Source organism: Pristiophorus japonicus, chromosome 2, assembly GCF_044704955.1.
Source record: "Pristiophorus japonicus isolate sPriJap1 chromosome 2, sPriJap1.hap1, whole genome shotgun sequence".
NCBI classification, from domain to species: Eukaryota; Metazoa; Chordata; class Chondrichthyes; family Pristiophoridae; genus Pristiophorus; species Pristiophorus japonicus.
The window spans coordinates 2,508,807-2,530,056 of NC_091978.1; the positions used below are offsets into that span (position 1 = coordinate 2,508,807).

The 21,250-nt window shown below is 53.0% G+C and overlaps 1 protein-coding gene across 4 annotated transcripts in view; it reads right to left on the reverse strand.

Annotated features, from left to right (window-relative positions):
* Positions 1–21,250, reverse strand: part of adam19a (ADAM metallopeptidase domain 19a) — a 249,840-nt gene that overhangs the window by 68,887 nt on the left and 159,703 nt on the right. For all 4 annotated transcript variants that reach the window (XM_070866484.1, XM_070866489.1, XM_070866478.1 and 1 more), the window contains exons 10-13: positions 19,732–19,816; positions 14,869–15,011; positions 7,747–7,924; positions 5,676–5,765 (exon numbers count right to left, since the gene is read on the reverse strand). In XM_070866484.1, coding sequence (XP_070722585.1) covers positions 5,676–5,765; positions 7,747–7,924; positions 14,869–15,011; positions 19,732–19,816 — 496 coding nt within the window. The remainder of the gene's footprint in view (positions 1–5,675; positions 5,766–7,746; positions 7,925–14,868; positions 15,012–19,731; positions 19,817–21,250) is intronic.

Below are 21,250 nucleotides of genomic sequence, written 5' to 3' on the forward strand. Positions count from 1 at the left end.
CGGGATCACACCGTCTGTATATGATCCACTATCGTGATCACACAGTCTGTATATGATCCACTATCAGGATCACACAGTCTGTATATGATCCACTATCAGGATCACACAGTCTGGATATGATCCACTATCAGGATCATACAATCTGAATTCGATCCACTATCGGGATCACGTAATCTGGGACTGATCCACTATCGGGATCACACCATCTGTATATGATCCACTATCGTGATCACACAGTCTGTATATGACCCACTATCAGGAGCACACAGTCTGTATATGATCCACTATCAGGATCACATAGTCTGGGTCTGATCCACTAGGGATCACACCGCCTGTATATGATCCACTATCAGGATCACACCGCCTGTATATGATCCACTATCAGGATCACACAGTCTGTATATGATCCACTATCAGGATCACACAGTCTGGATCTGATCCACTATCAGGATCACACAGTCTGGATATGATCCACTATCGGGATCACACAGTCTGGATATGATCCACTACCTGGATCACACAGTCTGTATATGATCCACTATCAGAGTCACACAGTCTGGGTCTGATCCACTATTGGGATCACATAGTCTGGGTCTGATCCACTATTGGGATCACTACGTCTGGGTCTGATCCACTATTGGGATCACATAGTCTGGGTCTGATCCACTATTGGGATCACACAGTCTGGGTCTGATCCATTATCAGAATCACACAGTCTGGGTCTGATCCACGATTGGGATCACAAAGTCTGGGTCTGATCCACTATTGGGGTCACACAGTCTGGGTCTGATCAACTATCAGAATCACACAGTCTGGGTCTGATCTACTATCAGGATCACACAGTCCTCAGGATCACACAGTCTGTATATGATTCACTAGCAGGATCACACAATCTGTATATGATCCAATACAAGGATCACACAGTCTGTATATGATCCACTATCTGGATCACACAGTCTGGGTCTGATCCATTATCAGAATCACATAGTCTGGGTCTGATCCACTATTGGGATCACAAAGTCTGGGTCTGATCCACTATTGGGATCACACAGTCTGGGTCTGATCTACTATTGGGGTCACACAGTCTGGGTCTGATCCATTATCAGAATCACACAGTCTGGGTCTGATCCACGATTGGGATCACAAAGTCTGGGTCTGATCCACTATTGGGGTCACACAGTCTGGGTCTGATCCACTATCAGAATCACACAGTCTGGGTCTGATCTACTATCTGGATCACACAGTCTGGGTCTGATCCACTATTTGGATCACACAGTCTGGGTCTGATCCACTATCTGGATCACACAGTCTGGGTCTGATCTACTATCTGGATCACACAGTCTGGGTCTGATCCACTATCAGGTGTCTCACAGTCTGGGTCTGATCCACTATCTGGATCACACAATCTGGGTCTGATCCACTATCTGGATCACACAGTCTGGGTCTGATCCATTATCAGAATCACACAGTCTGGGTCTGATCCACGATTGGGATCACACAGTCTGGGTCTGATCTACTATTGGGATCGCATAGTCTGGGTCTGATCCACTATTGGGATCACACAGTCTGGGTCTGATCTACTATTGGGATCACACAGTCTGGGTCTGATCCACTATCAGAGTCACGCAGTCTGGGTCTGATCCACTATTGGGATCACAAAGTCTGGGTCTGATCCACTATTGGGGTCACACAGTCTGGGTCTGATCCACTATCAGAATCACACAGTCTGGGTCTGATCCACTATCAGAATCACACAGTCTGGGTCTGATCCATTATCAGAATCACACAATCTGGGTCTGATCCACTATTGGGATCACACAGTCTGGGTCTGATCCACTATCAGGGTCTCACAGTCTGTATATGATTCACTAGCAGGATCACACAATCTGTATATGATCCAATACAAGGATCACACAGTCTGTATATGATCCACTATCAGGGTCACACAGTCTGGGTTTGATCCACTATTGGGATCACACAGTCTGGGTCTGATCCACTATTGGGGTCAAACAGTCTGGGTCTGATCTGCTATTGGGATCACACAGTCTGGGTCTGATCCACTATCAGGATCACACAGTCTGGGTCTGATCCACTATCAGGATCACACAGTCTGGGTCTGATCTACTATCAGGATCACACAATCTGTTTATGATCCACTATCGGGATCACACAGTCTGGGTCTGATCCACTACCTGGATCACACAGTCTGTATATGATCCACTATCAGGATCACACAGTCTGGATATGATCCACTATCAGAGTCACACAGTCTGGGTCTGATCCACTATTGGGATCACTACGTCTAGGTCTGATCCACTATTGGGATCACTACGTCTGGGTCTGATCCACTATTGGGATCACATAGTCTGGGTCTGATCCACTATTGGGATCACACAGTCTGGGTCTGATCCATTATCAGAATCACACAGTCTGGGTCTGATCCACGATTGGGATCACAAAGTCTGGGTCTGATCCACTATTCGGGTCACACAGTCTGGGTCTGATCCACTATCAGAATCACACAGTCTGGGTCTGATCTACTATCAGGATCACACAGTCCTCAGGATCACACAGTCTGTATATGATTCACTAGCAGGATCACACAATCTGTATATGATCCAATACAAGGATCACACAGTCTGTATATGATCCACTATCTGGATCACACAGTCTGGGTCTGATCCATTATCAGAATCACACAGTCTGGGTCTGATCCACTATTGGGATCACAAAGTCTGGGTCTGATCCACTATTGGGATCACACAGTCTGGGTCTGATCTACTATTGGGGTCACACAGTCTGGGTCTGATCCATTATCAGAATCACACAGTCTGGGTCTGATCCACGATTGGGATCACAAAGTCTGGGTCTGATCCACTATTGGGGTCACACAGTCTGGGTCTGATCCACTATCAGAATCACACAGTCTGGGTCTGATCTACTATCTGGATCACACAGTCTGGGTCTGATCCACTATTTGGATCACACAGTCTGGGTCTGATCCACTATCTGGATCACACAGTCTGGGTCTGATCTACTATCTGGATCACACAGTCTGGGTCTGATCCACTATCAGGTGTCTCACAGTCTGGGTCTGATCCACTATCTGGATCACACAATCTGGGTCTGATCCACTATCTGGATCACACAGTCTGGGTCTGATCCATTATCAGAATCACACAGTCTGGGTCTGATCCACGATTGGGATCACACAGTCTGGGTCTGATCTACTATTGGGATCGCACAGTCTGGGTCTGATCCACTATTGGGATCACACAGTCTGGGTCTGATCTACTATTGGGATCACACAGTCTGGGTCTGATCCACTATCAGAGTCACACAGTCTGGGTCTGATCCACTATTGGGATCACAAAGTCTGGGTCTGATCCACTATCAGAATCACACAGTCTGGGTCTGATCCACTATCAGAATCACACAGTCTGGGTCTGATCCACTATCAGAATCACACAGTTTGGGTCTGATCCATTATCAGAATCACACAGTCTGGGTCTGATCCACTATTGGGATCACACAGTCTGGGTCTGATCCACTATCAGGGTCTCACAGTCTGTATATGATTCACTAGCAGTATCACACAATCTGTATATGATCCAATACAAGGATCACACAGTCTGTATATGATCCACTATCAGGGTCACACAGTCTGGGTTTGATCCACTATTGGGATCACACAGTCTGGGTCTGATCCACTATTGGGGTCAAACAGTCTGGGTCTGATCTGCTATTGGGATCACACAGTCTGGGTCTGATCCACTATCAGGATCACACAGTCTGGGTCTGATCCACTATCAGGATCACACAGTCTGGGTCTGATCTACTATCAGGATCACACAATCTGTTTATGATCCACTATCGGGATCACACAGTCTGGGTCTGATCCACTATTGGGATCACAAAGTCTGGGTCTGATCCACTATCAGGGTCTCACAGTCTGTATATGATTCACTAGCAGGATCACACAATCTGTATATGATCCAAGACAAGGATCACACAGTCTGTATATGATCCACTATCTGGATCACACAGTCTGGGTCTGATCCATTATCAGAATCACACAGTCTGGGTCTGATCCACTATTGGGATCACACAGTCTGGGTCTGATCCACTATTGGGATCACAAAGTCTGGGTCTGATCCACTATTGGGATCACACAGTCTGGGTCTGATCCACTATCTGGATCACACAGTCTGGGTCTGATCTACTATCTGGATCACACAGTCTGGGTCTGATCCACTATTGGGATCACACAGTCTGGGTCTGATCCACTATCTGGATCACACAGTCTGGGTCTGATCCACTATCTGGATCACACAATCTGGGTCTGATCCACTATCTGGATCACACAGTCTGGGTCTGATCCATTATCAGAATCACAGTCTGGGTCTGATCCACTATTGGGATCACACAGTCTGGGTCTGATCTACTATTGGGATCACACAGTCTGGGTCTGATCCACTATTGGGATCACACAGTCTGGGTCTGATCCACTATTGGGATCACACAGTGTGGGTCTGATCCATTATCAGAATCACACAGTCTGGGTCTGATCCATTATCAGGGTCTCACAGTCTGTATATAATTCACTAGCAGGATCACACAATCTGTATATGATCCAATACAAGGATCACACAGTCTGTATATGATCCACTATCAGGGTCACACAGTCTGGGTCTGATCTACTATTGGGATCACACAGTCTGGGTCTGATCCACTATTGGGATCACACAGTCTGGGTCTGATCCACTATTGGGATCACACAGTCTGGGTCTGATCCACTATTGGGATCACACAGTCTGGGTCTGATCCACTATTGGGATCACAAAGTCTGGTTCTGATCTACTATCAGGGTCACACAGTCTGGGTCTGATCCACTATTGGGATCACACAGTCTGGGTCTGATCCACTATTGGGATCACACAGTCTGTGTCTGATCCACTATTGGGATCACACAGTCTGGGTCTGATTCACTATTGGGATCACAAAGTCTGGGTCTGATCTACTATCAGGGTCACACAATCTGGGTCTGATCCACTATTGGGATCACACAGTCTGGGTCTGATCCACTATTGGGATCACACAGTCTGGGTCTGTTCCACTATTGGGATCACACAGTCTGGGTCTGATCCACTATTGGGATCACACAGTCTGGGTCTGATCCACTATTGGGATCACACAGTCTGGGTCTGATCCACTATTGGGATCACTCAGTCTGGGTCTGATCCACTATTGGGATCACACAGTCTGGGTCTGATCCACTATTGGGATCACACAGTCTGGGTCTGATCCACTATTGGGATCACACAGTCTGGGTCTGATCCACTATTGGGATCACACAGTCTGGGTCTGATCCACTATTGGGATCACACAGTCTGGGTCTGATCCACTATCAGGGTCTCACAGTCTGTATATGATTCACTAGCAGGATCACACAATCTGTATATGATCCAATACAAGGATCACACAGTCTGTATATGATCCACTATCTGGATCACACAGTCTGGGTCTGATCCACTATCAGATTGGGTCAGTTTTGGGTGAAGACCCACACTGGGATTGGCTGACCTGTCCCAGCCTCACACGATGAGGTACAGTGTCTCTGCTCTTCCCCTCACTGGTTGGGTCAGTGTTTGTTGCTGAATAACTGATTCTCATACCTTACAATTCTTGCAGCAAACTCCGTGAGCACACTCAGCTCCCGCCTTCAACGTACAGTTATTTGCATTACAGCACGGGTTCACACACTCCTGAAACACACAGTCCACACACATTATTGTACACAGTCCAATACATCACCCTACACTGTCAGCAGGAGTAGGCCATACAGCCACTCGAGCCTGCTCCACCATTCAATGAGATCACGGCTGATCTGATCATGGACTCAGCTCCACTTCCCCGCCCGCTCCTCATAACCCTTTATTCCCTTATCGCTCAAAAATCTGTCTATCTTCAACTTAAATATATTCAATGACCCAGCCTCCACAGTTCTCTGGGGCAGAGAATTCCACAGATTTACAACCCCCTGAGAGAAGACATTCCTCCTCATCTCAGTTTTAAATGGACTGCCTCTTATTCTGAAACTAAGTCCCCTAGTTCTAGATTCACACACGAGGGGAAACATCCTCTGCATCTACCCTATCAAGCCCCCTCAGAGTCTTATACGTTTCAATAAGATCACCTCTCATTCTTGTTAACTCCAATGTGTAGAGGCCCAATCTACTCAACCTATCCTCATAAGTCAACCCTTTCATCTCAGGAATCAACCGAGTGAACCTTCTCTGAACTGCCTCCAATGCAAGTATATCCTTCCTTAAATATGGAAACCAAAACTACACGCAGTATTCCAGGTGTGGCCTCACCAATACCCTGTATAACTGTAGCAAGACTTCCCTGCTTTTATATTCCATCCCCTTTGCAATAAAGGGCAAGATTCCATTGGCCTTCCTGATCACTTGCTGTACCTACATACTATCCTTTTGTGTTTCATGCACAAGTACCCCCAGGTCCCGCTGTACTGCAGCACTTTGTAATCTTCTTTTAAATTATAATTTGCTTTTTTATTTTTCCTACCAAAGTGGATAACCTCACATTTTCCCAAATTATACTCCATCTGCCAAATTTTTGCCCACTCACTTGGCCTGTTTATATCACTTTTGCAGATTTTTTGTGTCCTCCTCACACATTGCTTTTCCTCCCATCTTTGTATCATCAGTAAACTTGGCTACGTTACACTCAGTCCCTTCTTCCAAGTCGTTAATATAGATTGTAAATAGTTGGGGTCCCAGCACTGATCCCTGTGGCATCCCACTAGTCACTGTTTGCCAACCAGAGAATGACCCATTTATCCCGACTCTCTGTTTTCTGTTAGTTAGCCAATCCTCTATCCATGCTAATATATTACCCCCAACCCCTGAACTTTTATCTTGTACAGTAACCTTTTATGTGGCACCTTATCGAATGCCTTCTGGAAATCCAAATACACCACATCCACTGGTTCCCCCTTATCCACTCTGCTCCTTACATCCTCAAAGAACTCCAGCAAATTTGTGAAACATGATTTCCCTTTCATGTTGACTCTGCTTGACAGCATTATGATTTTCTAAATGTCCTGCTACTGCTTCCTTAATAATAGACTCCAGCATTTTCCCAACCACAGATGTTAGACTAACTGGTCTTTTGTTTCCTGCTTTCTGTCTCCCTCCTTTCTTAAATAGGGGCGTTACATTTGCAGTTTTCCAATCTGCTGGGACCGCCCCAGAATCCAGGGAATTTTGGTAGATTACAACCAATGCATCCACTATCCCTGCAGCCACTTCTCTTAAGACCCTAGGATGTAAGCCATCAGGTCCAGGGACCTGTCCGCCTTTAGTCCCATTATTTTAACAAGTACTACTTCATCAGTGATAGTGATTGTATTAAGTTCCCCCTCACCCCCCCATAGCCCCTTGATTATCCACTATTGGGATGTTTGTCGTGTCTTCTACCGTGAAGCCCGATACAGAATATTTGTTCAACGTCTCTGCCATTTCCCTGTTCCCTATTATTAATTCACCAATCTCATCCTCCAGGGGACCAATATTTACTTTAGCCACTCTCTTCCTTTTTATATACCTGGAGAAGCTCTTACTGTCCGTGACTATATGTGTTGCTAGTTTACTCTCAGACTCGATCTTCTCTCTCTCTATCAGTTATTTTTCTCTGCCATGTCATCTCTGCCTGGTTTCTCACCTGCACATCCCCACAGTCACATTCCTCGCGACCCTCCACATATCCGTTACCACAGCGCCGTGCTCCGTACAGTTTGTTCATGTCCGGCATGTTGTATAGGCACATCCCACCGCCCCTCCGGAAATAATTCCGCAGGTCTGCCTGACTGCACCAGCTGAACACGCGCGGGAACGGGTGTCTGCAAAACAAGGGGAGGTGGAGTTACCGCCTGGATCAGGAATGGGTGCCCAGGCAACCAGGGTAGGGTGACCCACACCGCCAACCCCCCTCCCCCAAACCCCTCGCCCTCAGGATACTGACCCACGCACACACCCCCACAGTACAGTGACCCACAGCCCCCTCCCCCACAGTACAGTGACCCACACCCCACTCCCCTACAGTACAGTGACCCACACCCCCCTCCCCCACAGTACGGTGACTCACACCCCCCTCCCCCACAGTACAGTGACCCACACCCCCCTCCCCCACAGTACGGTGACCCACACCCCCCTCCCCCACAGTACAGTGACCCACAGCCCCCTCCCCCACAGTACGGTGACCCACACACCCCTCCCCCACAGTACAGTGACCCACACCCCCCTCCCCCACAGTACAGTGACCCACACCCCACTCCCCCACAGTACAGTGACCCACGCACACACCCCCACAGTACAGTGACCCACACCCCCCTCCCCCACAGTACGGTGACCCACACCCCCCTCCCCCACAGTACAGTGACCCACACCCCCCTCCCCCACAGTACAGTGACCCACACCCCCCTCCCCCACAGTACGGTGACCCACACCCCCCTCCCCCACAGTACGGTGACCCACACCCCCCTCCCCCACAGTACGGTGACCAACATCCCCCTCCCCCACAGTACAATGACCCACACCCCCCTCCCCCACAGTACGGTGACCCACACCCCCCTCCCCCACAGTACAGTGACCCACACCCCCCTCCCCCACAGTACAGTGACCCACACCCCCCTCCCCCACAGTACAGTGACCCACACCCCCCTCCCCCACAGTACGGTGACCCACACCCCCCTCCCCCACAGTACAGTGACCAACACCCCCTCCCCCACAGTACAGTGACCCACACCCCCCTCCCCCACAGTACGGTGACCCACACCCCACTCCCCCACAGTACAGTGACCCACACCCCACTCCCCCACAGTACAGTGACCCACGCACACACCCCCACAGTACAGTGACCCACACCCCCCTCCCCCACAGTACGGTGACCCACACCCCCCTCCCCCACAGTACAGTGACCCACACCCCCCTCCCCCACAGTACAGTGACCCACACCCCCCTCCCCCACAGTACGGTGACCCACACCCCCCTCCCCCACAGTACGGTGACCCACACCCCCTTCCCCCACAGTACGGTGACCAACACCCCCCTCCCCCACAGTACAGTGACCCACACCCCCCTCCCCCACAGTACAGTGACCCACACCCCACTCCCCCACAGTACAGTGACCCACACCCCCCTCCCCCACAGTACGGTGACCCACACCCCCCTCCCCCACAGTACAGTGACCCACAGCCCCCTCCCCCACAGTACGGTGACCCACACCCCCCTCCCCCACAGTACAGTGACCCACACCCCACTCCCCCACAGTACGGTGACCAACACCCCCCTCCCCCACAGTACGGTGACCAACACCCCCCTCCCCCACAGTACAGTGACCCACACCCCCCTCCCCCACAGTACAGTGACCCACACCCCCCTCCCCCACAGTACAGTGACCCACACCCCCCTCCCCCACAGTACAGTGACCCACACCCCACTCCCCCACAGTACGGTGACCCACACCCCCCTCCCCCACAGTACAGTGACCCACACCCCCCTCCCCCACAGTACAGTGACCCACACCCCCCTCCCCCACAGTACAGTGACCCACCCCCCCCTCCCCCACAGTACGGTGACCCACACCCCCCTCCCCCACAGTACAGTGACCCACACCCCCCTCCCCCACAGTACGGTGACCCACACCCCCCTCCCCCACAGTACGGTGACCAACACCATTTCCCCCCCCCTCTCCTCAGGACATTGACCCACAGCCCACCCCCTCGATACAGATATTTGAGGGGTGGCCATAATCCTTGCTGTGTCCGGGTAATGCTCAGTTTTCAGGCACAGTGAGGAGGAAGAGGTGCGGAGATTCGTGATGACAATTCTTCGAGCCCTGTCCCCAAGCCCTGAGGGTCCTGAACTTAAGGAAAGGTAACTTCGACGGCATGAGGCATGAATTGGCTAGAATAGACTGGCGAATGATACTTAAAGGGTTGACGGTGGATAAGCAATGGCAGATATTTATAGATTACATGGATGAACTTCAACAATTGTACATCCCTGTCTGGAGTAAAAATAAAACAGGGAAGGTGGCTCACTCGTGACTAACAAGGGAAATTAAGGATAGTGTTAAATCCAAGGAAGAGGCATATAAATTGGCCAGAAAAAGCAGCAAACCTGAGGACTGGGAGAAATTTAGAATTCAGCAGAGGAGGACAAAGGGTTTAATTAAGAGGGGGAAAATAGAGTACGAGAGGAAGCTTGCCGGGAACATAAAAACTGACTGCAAAAGCTTCTATAGATATGTGAAGAGAAAAAGATTAGTGAAGACAAACGTAGGTCCCCTGCAGTCAGATTCAGGTGAATTTATAATGGGGAACAAAGAAATGGCAGACCAATTGAACAAATACTTTGGTTCTGTCTTCACTAAGGAAGACACAAATAACCTCCCGGAAATACTAGGGGACCGAGGGTGTAGCGAAAAGGAGGAACTGAAGGAAATCCTTATTAGTCAGGAAATTGTGCTCGGGAAATTGATAGGATTGAAGGCCGATAAATCTCTGGGGCCTGATAGGCTGCATTCCAGAGTACTTAAGGAAGTGGCCCTAGAAATAGTGGATGCATTGGTGATCATTTTCCAACAGTCTATCGACTCTGGATCAGTTCCTATGGACTGGAGGGTAGCTAATGTAACACCACTTTTTTAAAAAGGAGGGAGAGAGAAAACGGGTAATTATAGACCGGTTAGCCTGACATCAGTAGTGGGGAAAATGTTGGAATCAATTATTAAAGATGAAATAGCAGCGCATTTGGAAAGCAGTGGATTTGGAAAGCATGGATTTATGAAAGGGAAATCATGCTTGACAAATCTTCTGGAATTTTTTGAGGATGTAACTAGCAGAGTGGACAAGGGAGAACCAGTGGATGTGGTGTATTTGGACTTTCAAAAGGCTTTTGACAAGGTCCCACACAAGAGATTAGTGTGCAAAATCAAAGCACATGTTATTGGGGGTAATGTACTGACATGGCTAGAGAACTGGTTGGCAGACAGGAAGCAGAGAGTCGGGATAAACGGGTCGTTTTCAGAATGGCAGGCAGTGACTAGTGGAGTGCCGCAGGGCTCAGTGCTGGGACCCCAGCTATTTACAATATACATCAATGATTTAGATGAAAGACTTGAGTGTAATATCTCCAAGTTTGCAGATGACACTAAGCTGGGTGGCGGTGTGAGCTGTGAGGAGGATGCTAAGAGGCTGCAGGGTGACTTGGACAGGTTAGGTGAGTGGGCAAATGCATGGCAGATGCAATATAATGTGGATAAATGTGAGGTTATCCACTTTGGTGGCAAAAACACGAAATCAGAATATTGTCTCAATGGTAACAGATTAGGAAAAGGGGAGGTGCAACGAGACCTGGGTGTCATGGTACATCAGTCATTGAAAGTTGGCATGCAGGTACAGCAGGCGGTGAAGAAGGCAAATGGCATGTTGGCCTTCATAGCTAGGGAATTTGAGTATAGGAGCAGGGAGGTCTTACTGCAGTTGTACAGGGTCTTGGTGAGGACTCACCTGGAATATTGTGTTCAGTTTTGGTCTCCTAATCTGAGGAAGGACATTCTTGCTATTGAGGGAGTGCAGCGAAGGTTCACCAGACTGATTCCCGGGATGGCAGGACTGACATATGAGGAGCGACTGGATCAACTGGGCCTTTATACATTGGAGTTTAGAAGAATGAGAGGGGATCTCATAGAAACATATAAAATTCTGATGGGACTGGACAGGTTAGATGCAGGAAGAACGCTCCCAATGTTGGGGAAGTCCAGAACCAGGGTCACAGTCTAAGAATAAGGGGTAAGCCATTTAGGACCGAGATGAGGAGAAACTTCTTCACTCAGAGAGTGGTGAACCTGTGGAATTCTCTACTGCAGAGAGTTGTTGAGGCCAGTTCGTTAGATATATTCAAAAGGGAGTTAGATATGGCCCTTACGGTCAAAGGGATCAAGGAGTATGGATAGAAAGCAGGAATGGGGTACTGAGGGAATGATCAGCCATGATCTTATTGAATGGCGATGCAGGCTCAAAGGGTTGAATGGCCTACTGCTGCAGCAAATTTCTATGTTTCTATGAGCCCTGTACCTGAGCCCTGTACCCGAGCCCGGGCCCTGTACCCGAGCCCTGTACCCGAGCCCTGTACCCGAGCCCTGTACCCGGGCCCTGATCCCGAGCCCTGTACCCGGGCCCTGATCCCGAGCCCTGTACCCGGGCCCTGATTCCGAGTACTGTACCCGGGCCCTTAACCCGAGCCCTGACCCCGAGCCCTGTACCCGGACCCTGTACCCGGGCCCTGTACCCGAGCCCTGTACCCGGGCCCTGATCCCGAGCCCTGTACCCGGGCCCTGTACCCGGGCCCTGATCCCAAGCCCTGTACCCGGGCCCTGTACCCGGGCCCTGACCCCGAACCCTGACCCCGAGCCCTGTACCCGGGCCCTGTACCCGAGCCCTGAACCCGGGCCCTGTACCCGGGCCCTGATCCCGAGCCCTGATCCCGAGCCCTGTACCCGGGCCCTGATCCCGAGCCCTGTACCCGGGCCCTGATCCCGAGCCCTGTACCCGGGCCCTGTACCCGGGCCCTGTACCCGGGCCCTGTACCCCGAACCCTGACCCCGAGCCCTGTGCCCGGGCCCTGATCCCGAGCCCTGTACCCGGGCCCTGTACCCGGGCCCTGATCCCAAACCCTGTACCCGAACCCTGTACCCGGGCCCTGATCCCGAGCCCTGTACCCGGGCCCTGACCCCGAACCCTGACCCCGAGCCCTGACCCCGAGCCCTGTACCCGGGCCCTGTACCCGGGCCCTGTACCCGGGCCCTGTACCCAAGCCCTGTACCCGGGCCCTGTACCCGGGCCCTGATCCCGAGCCCTGTACCCGGGCCCTGTACCCGGGCCCTGATCTCGAGCCCTGTACCCGGGCCCTGTACCCAAGCCATGTACCCCGAACCCTGACCCCGAGCCCTGTACCCGGGCCCTGATCTCGAGCCCTGTACCCGAGCCCTGTACCCGGGCCCTATATCCAGGCCCTGTACCCGGGCCCTATACCCAGGCCCTGTACCCGGGCCCTGTACCCCGAACCCTGACCCCGGGCCCTGACCCCGAGCCCTGTACCCGGGCCCTGTACCCGAGCCCTGACCCCGAGCCCTGTACCCGGGCCCTGAACCCGAGCCCTGTACCCGAGCCCTGTACCCGGGCCCTGTACCCAAGCCCTGTACCCGGGCCCTGTACCCGAACCCTGACTCCGAGCCCTGACCCCGAGCCCTGACCCCGAGCCCGGTACCCGGGCACTGTACCCGGGCCCTGTATCCGGGTACTGTACCCGGGCCCTGTACCCGGGCCCTGTACCCGAGCCCTGTATCCGAGCCCTGTACCCGAGCCCTGTACCCGAGCCCTGTACCCGGGCCCTGTACCCGGGCCCTGATCCCAAGCCCTGATCCCAAGCCCTGTACCCGGGCCCTGACCCCGAACCCTGACTCCGAGCCTTGACCCCGAGCCCTGACCCCGAGCCCTGTACCCGGGCCCTGTACCCGGGCCCTGTACCCGAGCCCTGATCCCGAGCCCTGATCCCGAGCCCTGTACCCGGGCCCTGTACCCGGGCCCTGATCCCGAGCCCTGATCCCGAGCCCTGTACCCGAGCCTTGATCCCGAGCCCTGTACCCGGGCCCTGTACCCGGGCCCTGATCCCGAGCCCTGTACCCGGGCCCTATACCCGAGCCCCGTACTTAGGCCCTGACCCTGGGCCCTGACCCTGGGCCCTGACCCCGAGCCCTGTACCCGGGCCCTGACCCCGAGCCCTGTACCTGGGCCCTGTACCTGAGCCCTGACCCCAAGCCCTGTGTCCAGGCCCTGTACCCGAGCCCTGTACCCGGGCCCTATACCCGAGCCCGATGCTGGGAACCAAGTCACTGTTGCACTCCGCACCAGTCCTGCCTGCAAACAGCGGTTATATTGCACTGTGATTCCTCCTCTCCCATCATCCCACAGGGTGAGTGTGAAGGTGAGAGTAGGGGAGAGAGGGTGGGGGAGGAGGGGCAGAAGCGGCGAGAGGGGTGGAGAGACAGAGGGGGAGAGGCGGAGAGAGGGGTGGAGAGACAGAGGGGGAGAGGCGGAGAGAGGGATGGAGAGACAGAGGGGGAGAGAGATGAGATTGGGAGAGGGGGAGGAGATTGGGGGAGGGGGAGGAGATTGGGAGAGGGGGAGGGGGAGGAGATTTCGAGAGGGGGAGGGGGAGGAGATTGGGAGAGAGGGAGGGGGAGGAGATTTGGAGAGGGGGAGGGGGAGGAGATTTGGAGAGAGGGAGGGGGAGGAGATTTGGAGAGGGGGAGGGGGAGGAGATTGGGAGAGGGGGAGGGGGAGGAGATTTGGAGAGGGGGAGGGGGAGGAGATTGGGAGAGAGGGAGGGGGAGGAGATTGGGAGAGGGGGAGGGGGAGGAGATTTGGAGAGGGGGAGGGGGAGGAGATTGGGAGAGAGGGAGGGGGAGGAGATTGGGAGAGGGGGAGGGGGAGGAGATTGGGAGAGGGGGAGGGGGAGGAGATTGGGAGAGGGGGAGGGGGAGGAGATTTGGAGAGGGGGAGGGGGAGGAGATTGGGAGAGGGGGAGGAGATTGGGGGAGAGGGAGGGGGAGGAGATTTGGAGAGGGGGAGGGGGAGGAGATTGGGAGAGGGGGAGGGGGAGGAGATTGGGAGAGGGGGAGGGGGAGGAGATTGGGAGAGGGTGGGAGAGTGTGATGGAGAGGGAGGAGGAGAGGGCGAGGGGCCATTACTGATTGCGACCTTCACTCTGAGACTCTCACCCTGTTGCTGCTGCCATGATACAGCCGCCCTGCTCCGTCGGGGCCTGCACACAGCATCCCTGCCCATCGTGGTTCATTCCGAAGTTGTGTCCCATCTCGTGGGCCATGGTGGCGGCTGCTCCAATCGCAGGCTCCGAATGGTCCTGGGGAGGAGCCAAACAGAACAATTGGTCTAGGAAACTGCATTGAGTGACCGCCCCCAATGGCCCCGCCCCACCTGGCCCCACCCTCAGTTCTGGCCCCGCCCTGCTCTGCCCCACCCTGGCTGGCCCCGCCCTGCCTCGCCCTGGCTGGCCCCGCCCTGCCCCACCCTGTCCCCGCCCCTCCCCTGGTCTGCCCTGCCCCGGTGCCCATCGGGACCCGTATGGGCAGGAAAGCTGTGTTCCCTCCCCCCCTCTCTCTCCCCTCCCCGTTTAACTCTGTTGCAGCACTAAAAAGGGTTGATGTAGTTGAATGTTCAAAGACAGAATAATGTGATTATAGAATCATCGACTGGTTAGAGCGCGGGAGGTCATTCGGCCCGTCGAGCCCGTGCCGGCTCTCAGCCAGTCCCCCTCCCCCGCCCTTTCCCCGTAACCTGCAATTGTTTTTCTTTCAGGTACTTATACAACTCCCTTTTGAAAGCCACGATTGAGTCTGCCTCCATCACCCTCTCAAGCTGTGCATTCCAGATCCTAACCACTCGCTGTGTAAAAACGTTTTCCCTCGTGTCGCCTTTGGTTCTTCTGCCAATCGCCTTAAATCTGTGTTCTCTGGTTCTCCACCCTTCCACCAATGGGAACAATTTCTCTCGATCTACTCTGTCCAGGCCCCTCATGATTTTGAACACCTCGATCAAATCTCCTCTCGACCTTCTCTGCTCCAAGGAGAACAATCCCAGCTTCTCCAGTCTATCCACGTAACTGAAGTCCCTCATCCCTGGAACCATTCTTGTCAATCTTTTCTGCTCCCTCTCTAAGGCCTTCACATCCTTCCTAAAGTGTGGGGCCCAGAATTGGACACAATACTCCAGCTGGGGGCGAACCAGCGTTTTATACAGGTTCATCATATACTAACACGGATTGAGGATTGGTTAACGGACAGAAAACAGAGAGTAGGAATAAACGGGTCATTTTCGGGGTGGTAGACTGTAACTAGTGGGGTGCCGCAAGGATCAGTGCTGGGGCCCCAGCTATTCACAATCTATATCAATGATTGGGATGAGGGGACCAAATGTAATATATCCAAGTTTGCTGATGATACAAAGCTCGGTGGGAATGTAAGTTGTGAGGAGGATGCAAAGAGACTTCAAGGAGATACAGACAGGCTAAGTGAATGGGCAAGTACATGGCAAATGGAATATAATGTGGAGATATGTGAAGTTATCCACTTTGGTCAGAAAACTAGAAAAGCAGAGTATTTTTTAAATGGTGAGAGATTGGAAAATGTTGGTGTTCAGAGGGACCTGGGTGACCTTGTACACCAATCACTGAAAGTTAACCTGCAGGTACAGCAAGTGATTAAAGCAAATGGTATGTTGGCCTTTATTACAGGAGGATTTGAGTATAAGAGTAAAGACGTCTTACTGCAATTATATAGGGCCCTGGTGAGACCACACCTGGAGTACTGTGCACAGTTTTGGTCTCCTTACCTAAGGAAGGATATACTTGCCATAAAGGGAGTGCAGCGAAGGTTCACCAGACTGATTCCTGGGATGGGGGGATTGTCCTATGAGAAGAGTTTGAGCCGACTAGGCCGATATTCTCTAGAGTTTAGAAGAATGAGAGGCGATCTCATTGAAACATACAACATTCTTACAGGGCTTGACAGGGTAGATGCAGGGAGGGTGTTTCCCCTGGGCGGGGAGTCTAGAACCAGGGGTCAGTCTCAGGATAAGGGGTCGGCCATTTAGGACTGAGATGAGGAGAAATTTCTTCACTCAGAGGATGGTGAATCTTTGGAATTCTCTGCCCCAGAGAGCTATGGAGGCTCAGTCTTTGAGTGTGTTCAAGACAGGGGTCGATAGACTTTTGGATATTAAGTGAATCAAGGGATATGGGGATAGTGCAGGGAAGTGGAGTTGAGGTAGAAGATCTGTCATGATCTGATTGAATGGCGGAGCAGGCTCGAGGGGCCGAATGGCCGACTCCTGCTCCCATTTCTTATGTTCTTATCATAACCTCCTTGCTTTTGTACTCTATGCCCAGGATCCCGTATGTTTTCTCAACCTGCCCATCCACCTTCAAACATTTGCCCACATATACCCCCAGTCTCTCTGTCCATGCACCCCATTTAGGATTGTACCCTTTCGTTTATATTGCCTTAGTTAGAATTAAGGAACAATAGAGGGGTTATTCTGCTGCTGGGTGTATACTATAAGTTACCAAAGAGCGGGAAGGAGATCGAAGAGCTAGCCACATGGACTGCAGCGGTTCACGAAGGCAGCTCACCACCAGCTTCTCACGGGGCAATTAGGGATGGGCAATAAATGCCGGCTTTGCCAGGAATGCCCACATCTCGTTGCCAAATAAATTTTTAAAAAGCTGAAATTTAACGCAGTGTGAAGTGATACATTTGGTAGGAAGAATGATATGGCAATCGGTGGCAATATAAACTAAATGGTACCATTTTAAAGAAAGAAAGAAAGACTTGCATTTATATATCGCCTTTCACGACCACCGGCCGTCTCAAAGTACTTTACAGCCAATGAAGTACTTTTGGAGTGTAGTCACTGTTGTAAGGTGGGGAACAAGGGGTGCAGGGGCAGAGAGACCTGGGGGTATGTGCACAAATCTTTGAAAGTAGCAGAACAAGTTGAGAAAGCGGTTAAAAAAGCATATGAGATAAATAGCTTAGAGTATAAAAGCAAGATGGCAATGATGAACCTGTATAAAACACTGGTTCGCCCCCAGCTGGAGTATTGTGTCCAATTCTGGGCCCCGCACTTTAGGAAGGATGTGAAGGCCTGAGAGAGGGAGCAGAAAAGATTTCCGAGAATGGTTCCAGGGATGAGGGAATTCAGTGACGTGGATAGACTGGAGAAGCTGGGGTTGTTCTCCTTGGAGCAGAGAAGGTTTAATCGAGGTGTTCAAAATCAGGAGGGAGTGTTCCCAGGGGCAGGAGGGTCAGTAACCCAAGGGACACAGGTTGAGGATAATGAACAAAAGAGCCAGAGGGGGAGACGAGGAGAATGTGTTTACGCAGCGAGTTGTGATCGGGAACGCGCTCCCTGAAAGCTTGGTGGGAGCAGATTCAATAGTAACTTTCAAACGGGAATTGGATAAATAGTTGAAGGGGAACAATGTGCCGGGCTGTGGGGAATGAGCTGGGGATGGGTGTGGCGGGGGAGGGGGACTGATTGGATCGCTCTACCAAAGAGCCAGCACAGGCAGGATGGGCCGCATGGCCTCCCCCTGTGCTGTGTCACTCTGTGATTGTATTCTTTGACTGAGGAGGGGAGCGTGAGATTACGGAGTGGGGATGGGGGGAGGGGGTGGCTGCGATCAGCAGAGGGGCCGGGGAGTGTGGGGGTGGGGGGAGTGTGGGGGCTGGGAGTGTGGGAGTGTGTTGTGTGGGGGGGGAGTGTGGCGGCTTGGAGTGTGGGAGTGTTGTGTGGGGGGAGGGAGTGTGGGAGTGTGTTGTGGGGGGGGGAGTGTGGGGGCTGGGAGTGTGGGAGTGTGTTGTGGGGGGGGAGTATGGGGGCTGGGAGTGTGGGAGTGTGTTGTTGGGGGGGGAGTGTGGGGGCTGGGAGTGTGGGAGTGTGTTGTGGGGGGGGAGTGTGGGGGCTGGGAGTGTGGGAGTGTGTTGTGGGGGGGGAGTGTGGGGGCTGGGAGTGTGGGAGTGTGTTGTGGGGGGAGAGTGTGGGGGCTGGGAGTGTGGGAGTGTGTTGTGGGGGGAGAGTGTGGGGGCTGGGAGTGTGGGAGTGTGTTGTGTGGGGGGAGTATGGGGGCTGGGAGTGTGGGAGTGTGTTGTGTGGGGGGAGTATGGGGGCTGGGAGTGTGGGAGTGTGTTGTGGGGGGAGAGTGTGGGGGCTGGGAGTGTGGGAGTGTGTTGTGGGGGGGGAGTATGGGGGCTGGGAGTGTGGGAGTGTGTTGTGGGGGCCGGAGAGTGTCGGTGGGGGCTGGGAGTGTGGGAGTGTGTTGTGGGGGGGGGAGTGTGGGGGCTGGGAGTGTGGGAGTGTGTTGTGGGGGGGAATGTGGGGGCTGGGAGTGTGGGAGTGTGTTGTGGGGGGGGGAGTATGGGGGCTGGGAGTGTGGGAGTGTGTTGTGGGGGGGAATGTGGGGGCTGGGAGTGTGGGAGTGTGTTGTGGGGGGGGGAGTGTGGGGGCCGGAGAGTGTGGGGGGGGGGGAAGTGGATGGGGGGGGGGGGAAAGAGTGTGTGTGGGGGGCGTGGGGGAATGGGAGTGGATGGGGGGGGCAGGGAGTGGGGGGCCGGGGAGTATGGGTGGGGGGGTGCTCTCATGCTCCCGCTGGCCCACGGGGAATGCTGGATAAGGCACGCACCCACTTGATCCGGCAGCTGCTGGGTTTCCTGAACTCCAGGAAATTGCACGGGAGGGAGCCTGATTTAAATATGTTAACAAAGTGCCCTCCCCTCGAGAGCGGAACACAGACATGTCGTGAAACTCTCGGCCATAAACACGGCAGTGTGCACGCTGTTCTCCCATTTGACATTTTTAATCCCCTCCTGCCTCCCCCTGCCCATTCTGGGGGGAGTTAATATCAGGGCCAATATTCCCATGTGGCTCCCAGAAAGAAGTGATTTACTATTTCCACAACGCCTGGATGTTGAGCGAGTGACTCCCGAACTATTTCCCTCCCGGGTTTGGGGACCGGTTCAGGGCCAGGGGAGCTGACACCTGTCCAGTGCAGCTGGGCAGCTCACCATGTTGACTCCTCCCGAACTGTCCTGGGAGCACATGCCCTCCAGGGGGGCCATCCCAATGGTGGTCCCCTTGAACTTGATGCCCCTGCAAGAAAAAGATTGTGTTAGCAGGCATGGAGGAAGTGGGCACACCCGGATATACCCTGCTCTCTGTACTGAACATAAAGCAACAGAAGGAGGCCATTCAGCCCTCGAGCTTGTTCCACCATTCACCTGGGTAATCCCTGCTACCTGGGTAATCCCTGCTACCTGTGGTACACACCTGGGTAAACCCTGCTACCTGTGGTACACACCTGAGTAATCCCTGCTACCTGTGGTACACACCTGGGTAATCCCTGTTACCTGTGGTACACACCTGGGTAATTCCTGCTACCTGTGGTACACACCTGGATAAACCCTGCTACCTGTGGTACACACCTGGGTAAACACTGCTACCTGTGGTACACACCTGGGTAAACCCTGCTACCTGTGGTACACACCTGGATAAACCCTGCTACCTGTGGTACACACCTGGGTAAACACTGCTACCTGTGGTACACATCTGGGTAAACCCTGCTACCTGTGGTACACACCGTGGTAAACACTGCTACCTGTGGTACACACCTGTGTAAACCCTGCTACCTGTGGTACACACCTGGATAAACCCTGCTACCTGTGGTACACACCTGAGTAAACACTGCTACCTGTGGTACACACCTGGATAAACCCTGCTACCTGTGGTACACACCTGGGTAAACACTGCTACCTGTGGTACACACCTGGATAAACCCTGCTACCTGTGGTACACACCTGGGTAATCCCTGCTACCTGTGGTACACACCTGGGTAAACCCTGCTACCTGTGGTACACACCTGGGTAAACACTGCTACCTGTGGTACACACCTGGATAAACCCTGCTACCTGTGGTACACACCTGGATAAACCCTGCTACCTGTGGTACACACCTGGGTAAACACTGCTACCTGTGGTACACACCTGGATAAACCCTGCTACCTGTGGTACACACCTGGGTAATCCCTGCTACCTGTGGTACACACCTGGGTAAACCCTGCTACCTGTGGTACACACCTGGGTAATCCCTGCTACCTGTGGTACACACCTGGGTAATCCCTGCTACCTGTGGTACACACCTAGATAATCCCTGCTACCTGTGGTACACACCTGGGTAATCCCTGCTACCTGTGGTACACACCTGGGTAAACACTGCTACCTGTGGTACACACCTGGGTAATCCCTGCTACCTGTGGTACACACCTGGGTAATCCCTGCTACCTGTGGTACACACCTGAGTAATCCCTGCTACCTGTGGTACACACCTGGGTAATCCCTGCTACCTGTAGTAAGGGCTGGTGCTGTTAAGGCAATGACCCACAATCAAATAGCGATCTGATTGAAATGAGGCCATTGTCCCAATATCAGGTATATTAGGAAAAGGGGAGGTGCAGCGAGACCTGGGTGTCATGGTACATCAGTCACCGAAGGTTGGCATGCAGGTACAGCAGGCGGTGAAGAAGGCAAA